Raw genomic sequence first — 12600 nt, 5'->3', positions numbered from 1 at the left:
TTGGTCTTGTTGACTTGTTAACAGAAGAAGTGTGCAAACGTTACAAAAAGAAACAGAAAACAAAGATTCGATATTTTAAACCAGAAAGCCCCACCGCCTGGAAGGACAAAGCAGAAGGGATAATGAAATATTGACTCATAACCATTTTTTGTTGTTGAAAAATTCTCCAAAGAGTGGGGTATTTGTAGAGTTCATGTAAAAGGAACACTGTCAAAAGATCAGTCCGTTGGCTGGTCTTGATTGAGCTGCGGTGTGTTAATAGGATAATGGTACAAAACAAAATTTATAGTAACTCAAATAATATGGAGAAAGCAAAGTTTAAGCGCGTGTTTAAGGAATTTAAATCGAGAATGCAAGGGGAAGATCAGAGGTCTTGACAAATTTAATTACAAATGGATGTACAAAGCAAGTATTAAATTAAAGCATGGGTAGGCAACCTAAGGCCCGGGGGCCGGATCCGGCCCAATTGCCTTCTAAATCTGGCCTGCGGACGGTCTGGGAATCAGCGTGTTTTTACATGAATAGAATGTGTCTTTTTATTTAAAATGCATCTCTGGGTTATTTGTGGGGCATAGGAATTTCTTTATTATTATTTTCAAAATATAGTCCGGCCCCCCACAAGGTCTGAGGGACAGTGGACTGGCCCCTTGCTGAAAAAGTTTGCTGGCCCTGAGTTAAAGAATGAATAACTGTTTATTTTTATTTCTCATTTTGCCTATAATATTTATTGTAAAGGGTAAAGGGACCCCTGACCATTAGGTCCATTCGTGGCCGACTCTGGGGTTGTGGAGCTCATCTCGCTTTATTGGCCGAGGGAGCCGGCGTACTAAGGACTAAGCCACTTCTGGCGAACAGAAACGCCGTTTACCTTCCCGCTGGAGCGGTACTTATTTATCTACTTGCACTTTGACGTGCTTTCGAACTGCTAGGTGGGCAGGAGCTGGGACCGAGCAACAGGAGCTCACCCCGTTGCGCGGATTCGAACCGCCGACCTTCTGATCGGCAAGTCCTAGGCTCTGTGGTTTAACCCACAGCGCCACCTGCGTCCCTTAATATCTATTGCACACTTCTGTTATAAAGTTTTCAATCAGTAAAGCACTCAAAAGACTCCTAACAAAGATTCCCTTTAAAAATAACCAAGATATAGAAAAAGAAAAGTCTCATCCACTTGTGAGTTCCATCATTCTTGAGAATAAAGCTTCTATATAGTCTTAAATGAGACAGACATTTGCTAATACTGGTGGCCTTGAACGACCAGAGGGGACCAGGTTGGTGATGCTAGGTTGGCTATTTTCCCCTCTCCCTTTTCCTGCTGGGGGGGGGGGGACATCACCCATTGTTAAGGCACAAGAGACTTCTCTTCCAGGAAAAATAAAACAAAAAACTCAACAGGTATTCAACCTCATTCAAGCCTGGTTTGAGTTTTAAACACAGGAAACCAAACAAAGCCAGGTGTGATGCAACAGGAAAAAATGTGCTTCAAGCCCATTCATAAGAAGCAGCTCAATGCGTACACCGGCCTTTCGCAAAATGGGGAACTTTCACAGCGGCCGTCATTTCATTCATTCACTTGTTCCATTCTTTCAGTCTTCCGCTAGCCGGTCCCAGTCAGATGTTGCTGGAGTACAACTCTCATCATCCCCAACTGTTGGGTCATGCTGTCTGGGAGCTAAACAGGGTCACTGACAGTCCCTGTCGGCAGGCTAGTCATCTAATAGATGCAGCACAAAAGGAAAACGGAACTGGGAGGGAAGAGGTGAGAAAGCGAATTCAGGTACGATGCCTGAAAAGCTAAAAGAAAAAAGAAAGGGAAATGATGGAAGGATGATCTGCATCTAAAGGACAGAAAGGGAGAAAGAACAAAGTCTTTTTAGGAAGAATGAGACCTTGGCATGGCGGAGCTGGAGGAGCGAATATTCTGGGCAGTGAGCTTAGCACGAAGTAAGTAAGTTTGCCTGCCATGTAAGGGATCTGGCTCCCTCTCGACTGTGCTGGACCACAAATCCCATTAGCCCTGACCATTGAGCATGCTGGCTGGGGGCTGGGGGGAGTGGGGACCCAAAATCTGGAGGACACCAGGTCAATGAATATTGAATATTTCAACACTCACTGTTCAAACTTGACAGCAGAAAGTCACCCCCAGTCCAGTATGTGACAATTTTTTTGGGGGGGGGGGATCTCGTGAGTCAAGTTTCAGGGGAATGATCATCAATTGCCATATTTCGAAAAGAAAAATTCCTGACACCTGCAAAGCGTTGAGCTTTTTGGGGAAGACCACCCCCCAATAGTACCCTTTTTACTTTTACTTTGGGAGCTGTTTTTGCTGCTTTTTTCCATTGCATTGCCATCCATCCGTGTTTCCCCTGACGTTTTGCCAGCAAGATTCCCCCCTGACCCCATTTACACACCCAAAACCCAGAACATTTTTCTTATTCTATACTAGACCCATAACAGGAAGGAATATTAAGTTGGCTCTTGTAACAGCCGTTGGCTAAAATCAGGAAACATGCCAGATGTTAACCATATCGCTGGAATTGGTGAGACCCATCTATTGTCCAGATCTTTATTTCTTTAACTTTTTTTGGGGGGGTGGAACCCTCAAGAAATTCACCTCTGCATCTCAACTAAAAGCAGCTTACAATAAATGGGTTTTCAAGGCCTGCTTTAAAACGTTAATAGTGATGGAACCAAATGGGTATCGCTTGGGAATCTGGAGCCAATACCACTGACCTTCAAATTGCAATCTTTACAACAACCCTGCAAGGTAGATGGGCATTCTTTTCTCCAGTGGTAGGCACAAGGCTGGGGGAAGCCACAACCTCACAGCCTAAGGCCGAAAAGCAACTTCATGGCAGAAGACAGATCTGCCATTGGGGAGCTCTTGAATCAGAACTAGCCTTGAACACCACTCCGGATGATATCTCCCTATATGCATAGAAATGTAAGGCTGTCGTCACGCAACACCCAATTGAGCATCTGTAGTGCATCTTCTGCACTACTCTGGCAAATAGAAGGGGAAGAAATGGAGGCAGTGAGAGATTTTACTTTCTTGGGCTCCATGAACACTGCAGATGGTGACAGCAGCCACAAAATTAAAAGACGCCTGCTTCTTGGGAGAAAAGCAATGACAAACCTAGACAGCATCTTAAAAAGCAGAGACATCACCTTGCCGACAAAGGTCCGTATAGTTAAAGCTATGGTTTTCCCAGTAGTGATGTATGGAAATGAGAGCTGGACCATAAAGAAGGCTGATCGCTGAAGAATGGATGCTTTTGAATTGTGGCGCTGGAGGAGACTCTTGAGAGTCCCATGGACTGCAAGAAGATCAAACCTCTCCATTCTGAAGGAAATCAGCCCTGAGTGCTCACTGGAAGGACAGATCCTGAAGCTGAGGCTCCAATACTTTGGCCACCTCATGAGAAGAGAAGACTCCCTGGAAAAGACCCTGATGTTGGGAAAGATGGAGGGCACAAGGAGAAGGGGACAACAGAGGATGAGATGGTTGGACAGTGTTCTCGAAGCTACCAGCATGAGTTTGACCAAACTGCGGGAGGCAGTGGAAGACAGGAGTGCCTGGAGTGCTCTGGTCCAGGGGGTCACAAAGAGTCCGACAAGACTAAACAACTGAACAACAACAACAGCATGTTCAGAAGACCGGACAGGAATGAACCCATGGAGGTTAGGAGACCGTGGCTGCCAATACGCTCCTGCTCACAGAACGTAAGTGTTGTACCGGATCAGGCCAGTACGGTTGGACAGATGGTTGGACAGTGTTCTCGAAGCTACCAGCATGAGTTTGACCAAGCTGCGGGAGGCAGTGGAAGACAGGAGTGCCTGGCGTGCTCTGGTCCAGGGGGTCACGAAGAGGCGGACACGACTAAACAACTAAACAACAACAACAAAGTGCATCTTTAGAATCCAGGATTTGCATGAAGTCAGGCAGGGGGAAGGAAAGGGGGGAAAGGCACGTTGCAAAGTGGGTTAATGTAGGGGAAAACATAGGGGGCTGGTGAATGGAGCAGACAGGGGTGTAGCCGTGTCTTTGTTTGTGTGTTTAGCTGCGGTTCCTGCATTGCTATGGGTTGGACTAGAATGGGGTCAGCAAACTTTTGCAGTAGGGGGCCGGTCCGCTGTCCCTCAGACCTTGTGGGGGGCTGGACTATATTTTGGGGAAAAAATGAACAAATTCCTATGCCCCATAAATAACCCAGAGATGCATTTTAAATAAAAGGACACATTCTACTTATGTAAAAACAAACTGATTCCTGCACCGTCTATGGACCGGATCGAGAAGGAGATTGGGTTGGATTTGGCCCCTGGGGCTTAGCTTGCCTACCCATGGACTAGATGACTTTCAGGGTTCCTTCCAGCTCTCGTTTTTATTACACATTTTGTATTTCTGTCTTGTATTTTTATGCTGCGAACTGCCCTGAGACAGAATCCTAGAGTTGCTGAAATAAATTTTCCCACTTTCCCACGATATTCTAATTTTTCGAGTTTCACCTATCGAAACCTTCACATACAGTGGTGCCCCACAAGATGAATGCCTCGCAAGACAAAAAACTCGCTAGACGAAAGGGTTTTCCGTTTTTCGAGGTGCTTCGCAAGACGAATTTCCCTATGGGCTTGCTTTGCAAGACGAAAACGTCTTGCGAGTCTTGCGATTTCCCCCCTTTCCCTCCCCTTTTTCTAAGCCGCTAAGCCGCTAATAGCGCTAAGCCGCTAAGCCGCTAATAGGGGTGCTTCGCAAGACGAAAAAACCGCAAGACGAAGAGACTTGCGGAACGAATTAATTTCGTCTTGCGAGGCACCACTGTACTCCTATCATACGGCTTGCAATCTTCAATCTAGGATCCCAGATATTATTTTTCCACTTGCTGGAAGTTTTATATAAGCATTAAGAAGTCGTTCTTCCATCCCCATGCAGTCTGACTTGGTACACTCCTCTGGGAGATTTCCACACACACACACACACCCCTCCACCTACAAGTATAGGCTAGTCCCCACTTATAACCCCAAAGTGAATCCTCAAGTCTCTGGCGAATGAGCAAGGCTTTCTCCCAGCCTTCCGGCTTAAGCCTCCCACCTGGTCCAGCCTTCCAGGGATGCCAGTCCCTCCCCATGACTAACTCTCCTGGCATCTGTTTACGCTGCAAGAGTTAAGGCTGGATTCCTTGGCCTAGCCGACCGCGGTAGGAAAGCTTCCATTCAAGCCCAAGGAAAGAAACGAAAGAGGCAAAAGGGAAGAAAAAGCAAGTTTCAGCACAGACAAAAACTGCCCCTTTCCGTTGCCAGGAAAACCTCAGAGTTCAAGCCCAAGGAGGGCGCCCCGCTGTCTCCCGGTTCTGAATGGGAGTTTCGCCGCTCCAGCACGATTCACATCGTAGGGAACGAAATGCAAAACACAGAGTTTCAGTCCTGCCACAGGTTTCCAGCAGAAACATTACTGCCTCCAACCTGGGCGGCACAATAGAAGCGATCGATAGCACTCTCCTCCTCCATTAATTTGTCTAAACCTCTTTTAAAGCCATTCAGGCCATCACTGTTTTCCAGTGGCAAGGAGTTCCATAGTTTGACTGCACTGCATTAAGAATGACTTTCAGTTCTCTGTCCTGAATCTTCCAACGCTCATTGTCCACAAGTCCTAGTGTTATGAGAGGGAGAAAAGAGTTTCTCTATACAGTGGTACCTGGGGTTACATACGCTTCAGGTTACATACGCTTCAGGTTACAGACTCTGCTAACCCAGAAATAGTGCTTCAGGTTAATTACTTTGCTTCAGGATGAGAACAGAAATCGTGCTCCGGCGGCACGGCAGCAGCGGGAGGCCCCATTAGCTAAAGTGGTGCTTCAGGTTAAGAACAGTTTCAGGTTAAGAACGGACCTCCGGAACGAATTAAGTACTTAACCCGAGGTACCACTGTATCCACTTTCTTTGTGCCATGCATAATTCTATAAACTTCCAGTACATCCCCTCTGACTCCAATCCCCCCCCCCAAAAAAAGCCGCAACTTTTTTCATAGAGGAAACCGCTTCGTCCCTATGATCGTTTGGGCTGCTCTTTTCTGAACAGAAAGCGTCGGTGCTCACCAGCTGAACCCAAACGTCACAGCAGCACACTTCCTATTTGTGATTCTCAGAAAGTACAGTCCAGAGGAACGCTGGCTTCAATTGACTGAGAGACTACTTCAATGTGCTCTACGTGAGGCTACCTTTGAAGGTGACCCGGAAACTGCAACTAATCCAGAATGCGGCAGCTAGACTGGTGACTGGGAGCGGCCGCCGAAACCACATAACACTGGTCTTGAAAGACCTACACTGGCTCCAAGTACATTTCTAAGCACAATTCAAAGTGTTGGTGCTGACCTTTAAAGTCCTAAATGGCTTCGGCCCAGTATACCTGAAGGAGCATCTCCACCCCCATCGTTCAGCCTGGACACTGAGGTCCAGCACCGAGGGCCTTCTGGCGGTTCCCTCCCTGCAAGAAGTGAGGTTACAGGGAACCAGGCAGAGGGCCTTTTCGGTGGCGGCACCCGCCCTGTGCAACGCCCTCCCGTCAGATGTCAAGGAAATAAACCACTACCTGACTTTTAGAAGACATCTGAAGGCAGCCCTGTTTAGGGAAGTTTTTAATGTTTGATGTTCTCTTGTGTTTTTATTATTCTGTTGGGAGCCGCCCAGAGTGGCTGGGGAAACCCAGACAGATGGGCAGGGTATAAATAATAAATTATTATTATTCCAAGGAAAAACACACAACAACAGTTCCACCCGACCTGTCAGGAATTGCTTTCTGACTTCAGATATTGGCGACCTCACACCAGAGAATCAGAGGAAAATCCACCCAACTGAATCATCTCAAAAGGAGAAACTTCCTAATGCAATGCCAAGCTGCTCAGTTCCTTGAATGCCGCTGTCCCTGATGCCTCAGAGGAAATGGGGGAAATCTATTTGGTGCTCCAGTAAGCAAGGCGCAAAATACTCGTCAAAACCAGGGTGTAAGGTGGGCGTACACAAGGGATCCTTGAAAAGGTTGTCAAGGCTAGCTTGTGAGGTTTTCTGCACGTATTTTGTTTTAGAATTTGTAGTTCTCACAGGCAGAAACCCAGACATACAACCAAGTTCCCACACTGCAAATACACATCCTTTGCTTCACCAACTCTGCATTACCCCATGTGTAAAGGTAAAGGTAAAGGGACCCCTGACCATTAGGTCCAGTCGTGGCCAACTCTGGGGTTGTGGCGCTCATCTCGCTTTATTGGCCGAGGGTGCCGGCGTACAGCTTCCGGGTCATGTGGCCAGCATGACTAAGCCACTTCTGCCGAACCAGAGCAGCACACGGAAACGGCGTTTACCTTCCCGCCGGAGCAGTACCTATTTATCTACTTGCACTTTGATGTGCTTTTGAACTGCTAGGTTGGCAGGAGCTGGGACCGAGCAAAGGGAGCTCACTCCGTCGCGGGGATTCGAACCGCCGACCTTCTGATCGGCAAGTCCTAGGCTGTGTGGTTTAACCCACAGCGCCAGATGGCCTTGAAATGGTGCTTTAGATGTCAATAAATTAATTGTAATAATAATAATAAATAACTACTACTACTACTACTTTACCACACATCAGGTGCAAATGTAGGCTGAATACATACCATATATTCAAAGCACATTTCTCACCCCCAATAATCTTGGGAACTGTAGTTTACCCCCACAAAGCTATAATTACCAGCACCCATGATTCTTTTTTGGGGGGGCGGGGGGTTGAAATGTATGGTGTAGATGCATCCACAGGGTTAGGGGAGGAAATCTGCCAATTTCCATTTCTTTTAGGTCCCCCCCCCATTTTTCCAGTCTTAAATTTAGTGTTCCACACTGCTGCAGCAGCTTGCAGATTTTTAAGCGCGTCAGCATTTTCCAAGCACACACATTTGTGCTAGCAATTTCCCCTCATACAATACATTTCTGCTTATTATTTTACCATACTCTCCCATAACTTATCCATTTTGGCACACATTTCCTGGCCAAAGAGCTGCACTGCAAAATGGAGAGGGAGGGCACCTGTAGTTTCATGTTACGGTGCAAACAGAATTGAATTTCGAGCCCCTATCCCCGTGCAGATGCCAGGCACAAGGTAGGGTGAAATATCACATGCTTCAAAAATAACAAAATCCAATAGCAATAGATGGAGAGCGTGTCCTTTTCTCCCAGAATCCTAGAAACTTAGCAAAGCTGATGTGCAGAAAAAAGTCAAGGACTCCTCTGCGCAATGCAGAATGTGCGGAACTCACTGCTACAAGGTGCACAGTTGGTGACGGCTACTAGCTTGGAATGCTACAAAAGGGGACGAGGCAGAATTCACAGAGGAGAGAGTATATTCCATCTCTATGCTCAAAGTCCACTGAATTCCAGGAAGTTTGTTGCCTTCATGTCCTGCCAAGGACATCAATAAGGTCTTGGTGGTAAAAATAAAAAAGTAAAGGACCCACAGACGGTTAATTCCAGCCAAAGGCAACTATGGGGTTGCGGCACTCATCTCTCTTTCAGGCCGAGGGAGCCGGTGTTTGTCCACAGACAGCTTTCTGGATCATGTGGCCAGCAAGACTAAACTGCTTCTGGCGCAACGGGACACCGTGACGGAAACCAGAGCGCACAGAAATGCTGTTTACCTTCCCGCTGGAGCGGTACCTAGTTATCTACTTGCACTGGTGTGCTTTCGAACTGCTAGGTTGGCAGGACAGAGCAACGGGAGCTCACCCCATCGCATGGATTTGAACCGCTGACCTTCTGATCGGCAAGCCCAAGAGGCTCAGTGGTTTAGACCACAGCGCCACAGTCTTGGTGGATGAGGCCAATGGCTCCTCTATTTCAGCATCCTGTTATTGCGGTACCCAACGAGATGCCCATTTACAAGAAGGCAGCAAGCGACAACCAGCTCTTTCTTCTTAATGCTTCGCTCCCTCTGGAATAGCCATACAGCTAGACTCCTCCTTTAACAATACAATCCTCTCTGTGAGTCTACTCAGGAGCAAGTCACCTGAATCCAATTGGAGGAGGTATACTCCCAAGTAATTATCCTTCTTGCCCTCGCAAGCACTGGTTAAACTGGGATACACATTTAAGCCAATTCGGTCAACCTAGACCGCATCATCCCACGCTTAAAAATAACAGGAAAACCGTCTTTGATTTGAAATAGCGCATTGTAAAAGTTTTTAAGAAAAGGAACCAGCTAGGCAAAGCAGCCTCCTTTGCGTCCACATCCTAGGTGGCTCCTATTTCAAGCAGTCTGCAGGCTGCCTGTTCATCAGAAAGCAGTCTGCGCATGCTCTACAGTCCTGTTACTTTGGAAGAAGACAGGCTTGAATCAAACTCGGGCTCCTTGCCTTTGAGAACAGAGGGCAGTCTAATTCACAGATGGCCCGATTTCACAGGCCGAGGCAGTGAGGGGTCTCAGTTGCTACTGAAAAATCCCAGCTGGTCAAAAGGGGGTTGGACTAGATATCCCCTGGGGTCCAACTCTACCATTCGAAAAAAGAAGACGGAAAAACAACTTGCCTTATATTGAAAGCAATATAGCTTGCGTGGTTCGTTGCCGGCGGCACCTCTGAGCAATTCCGGGCAGCTTTTCATGCCTGGCTGTTTAAGAACCTGCAATGCCACTCCCCGCCCGCCTCCCACTGCCAAATTTCCTTTTCTGTTCAGCTCCAGATCCTGCTTCCTGGATGACACACACACAACACACACCCGCCACAGCCCAGAGGTACGATTACAAAACCATCCCAGGCAGAAGGTTTCAAGCCAGCCGCACAATTCGTTTCCTCCTTCGTCCCGCCTGTTTACAAACAAGCCCTACTGCTTGCAGCCTGGCAAAGGGCAATGATTTAGTTTTAAAAGATCAGGAGCCTGGGAGGAAGATTTAGGCCAGGGGTGAGCAAACATTTTTTTAAAAAAGAAGAAGATTGGAACACGTTTATTGAATGTATGGGGATGGGGTTGTGTATACAGTATTTGAAAACATTGACAGCATTAAGATCAGTTCCGTGTACAGTGGTGCCTCGCAAGACGAAATTAATCCGTTCCGTGAGGCTCTTCGTATAGCGGTTTTTTCGTCTTGTGAAGCAAGCCCATTGACAGCTTAGCGGATTAGCGCTATTAGCGGTTTAGCGGCTTTTAGCGGATCAGCTGATAAGCGGCTTAGCGGCTTAGGAAAAGGGGGAAGGGAGGGGAAAAAACCCGCAGGAACTCGCAAGACATTTCGTCTTGCGAAGCAAGCCCATAGGGAAATTCGTTTTGCGAAGCGCCTCCAAAACGGAAAACCCTTTCGTCTAGCGGGTTTTCCGTCTTGCGAGGCGTTCGTCTTGCGGGGCACCACTGTAAAGAAGTTCTGATGGATGTAATAATGGAATACTGAATGGTTTAGTTTATGTAAAATATGCAGGGATTTATGTTATGCAAAACAAACCATGGAAAGAGAAGAAGGGAGATCATTTATATTTTAAGGTTGTTTAAATGAATACTCTAAATTGCAAAACAGAAAGGGAGCTAGTCCACTGTCCCTCAGAACTTGTAGGGGGCTGGGGGGGGGGATGAATGAATTCCTATGCTCCACAAATAACCCAGAGATGCATTTTTTTAAAAAGGACACATTCTACTCATATAAAAACACCAGGAGGCCCCACAAATAACCCAGAGGTGCATTTTAAATAAAAGGACACATTCTACTCATGTAAAAACACGCTGATTCCTGGACCATCCACAGGCTGGATTGAGAAGGCGATTGGGCCGGATCCAGCCCCCGGGCCTTAGTTTGCCTACCCATAATCTAGGCTGTGGCTAAACTGCCAAGCCAAGGCGACTGAGGAATTTACAGAGGGTTGCATCTCGAACAAAGGAGCTTTGAAAACAGAGGCTGGCATTTTTAAAAATGCCAGTGCGAAAAACGCTGAATTGAAACTTATCGAGAAGAGCAGTTTTGTCAACTCTGGCCAGGGAATCGGGCCAACGGCCCGTCTCGTCCAGCATTCTGTTCTCAGAAAGTCATCCAGAGAGGGAAACCCACAAGAAGAATCCCAAAACAAATGCACAGTCTCCTTCTGCAGTTTTCAGAAACTGGTACAGTGGTTCCTTGGTTCTCAAACGCCTTGGTACTCAAACAACTTAGAACCCAAACAATGCAAACACGGAAGTAAGTGTTCCGGTTTGCGAACTTTTTTCGGAACCTGAACATGCTCCGTTTTGAGTGTTTCGCTTCCAATTTGAGTGCCACACTTCTGTTTTGAATTCTTGTCTGTTTTTGCTATTTATTTTGCATTTTTGTTTTTGTGGCTCTTTTTTGTTTTGTTTTTGTGACTGTGTGGAATCCAGTTCAGCTACTGATGGATTGTTTGTATGCCTGCAGTACATTGTTTATTGCTTCCATTTTACGGATCCAGTGGTACCTTGGTTTTCAAACTGCAAACATGCATTTTATATCTAACGGGACCACTGATCCATAAAATGAAAGCAATAAACAATGTACTGCAGTCACACAATCAGCCCACCAGTAGCTGAACTGGGTTCCGCACAGTCACAAAAACAAAAAGCAAAAGAGCCGCAAAAACAGAAATGCAAAATAGATAGCAAAAGCAGACAGACCTCAGCGTAACACTCAAAACGGAAGCATAAGACTCAAAACAGAGCACGTTCGGCTTCCAAAAAAAGTTCGCAAACCAGAACACTTACTTGCTGGTTTGCAGTGTTTGGGTTCCAAGTTGTTTGAGTACCAAGGCGTTTGAGAACCAAGGTACCACTGTAGCCAAATTCGTGGGCTATCAAGAGCAAGAGAGGGCTATCAAGAGCAGGGGTCAGCAAACTTTTTCAGCTGGGGGCCATTCCACTGTCCCTCAGACCTTGGGGGGGGGAGACTATATTTTTTTGGGGGGGGGATGAATGAATTCCTATGCCCCACAAATCACCCAGAGATGCATTTTAAATAAAAGGACATATTCTACTCATGTAAAAACACTCTGATTCCCAGACCGTCCGTGGGCCGGATTGAGAAGGCGATTGGGCCGGATCCGGCCCTCGGGCCTTAGTTTGCCTACCCATGATTAAGAGCTACTAGCCTGGATGGCTGTTCTCTGTCTCCACAATTAGGGGCAGCAATGCTTTCGCTTGCGGGAAACTGCTGAAAGAAAGAGTGTTGAAGAACTAGGAGTTCCTTTGATCTCAGATTTTTATTTCTTCCAAGCCAGTTACGGTCCCACACAAATCCATTGCAGCTCCACAAACCCGAGGGCAAACCGTGTTCTGCAAAACTGTAGGCCAAATGTTTAAAATGACATTTGTAAAAAAAACCAGAAGCATTTTTGTTAGGGATTGTTGGACAAGACCTGCCAAGAAAAATAAAGGATTTGTTTACGTAAGCAACAACGGCGGCAAGAGTCTTGATAGCACAAGGATGGAAGAAGGAGAAAACCCCGACAAAAGAACAGCAGCAAGAGAAATTAACGAACTATGCAGAACTGGCGAAATTGACGCGTAAATTGCGAGATAAAGACAACTGTGACTTTAAAGAAGAATGGGAGCTTTTTACAACCTATTTAAAAAGACAACAAAATGAACTGGACTCCTTGGC

At 46.5% G+C, this 12600-nt stretch overlaps 1 protein-coding gene and 1 long non-coding RNA gene across 7 annotated transcripts in view; one reads left to right on the top strand and one right to left on the bottom strand.

Moving 5' to 3' along the window:
- Positions 1-12600, top strand: part of LOC309326103 — a 267454-nt gene that overhangs the window by 48258 nt on the left and 206596 nt on the right. The window contains exon 2 of the long non-coding RNA XR_014150155.1: positions 11600-11683. This is a non-coding gene — a long non-coding RNA (uncharacterized lncRNA). The remainder of the gene's footprint in view (positions 1-11599; positions 11684-12600) is intronic.
- ALS2CL (ALS2 C-terminal like) overlaps positions 1-12600 on the bottom strand; it is a 90061-nt gene that overhangs the window by 46676 nt on the left and 30785 nt on the right. For 2 of the 6 annotated variants that reach the window (XM_081834229.1, XM_081834230.1), the window contains exon 1: positions 9540-9629. The exons of the other annotated variants lie outside the window; for them this stretch is intronic. In XM_081834229.1, coding sequence (XP_081690355.1) covers positions 9540-9614 — 75 coding nt within the window. In that variant the 5' untranslated portion in view covers positions 9615-9629. Of the gene's footprint in view, positions 1-9539; positions 9630-12600 lie in introns of those variants that run through there. 6 annotated transcript variants of the gene reach the window in all.

This window comes from Podarcis erhardii (genome assembly GCF_964252035.2).
Source record: "Podarcis erhardii genome assembly, chromosome: 12".
Classification (NCBI taxonomy): Eukaryota; Metazoa; Chordata; class Lepidosauria; order Squamata; family Lacertidae; genus Podarcis; species Podarcis erhardii.
This window is presented reverse-complemented; position numbering and strand designations above follow the sequence as displayed.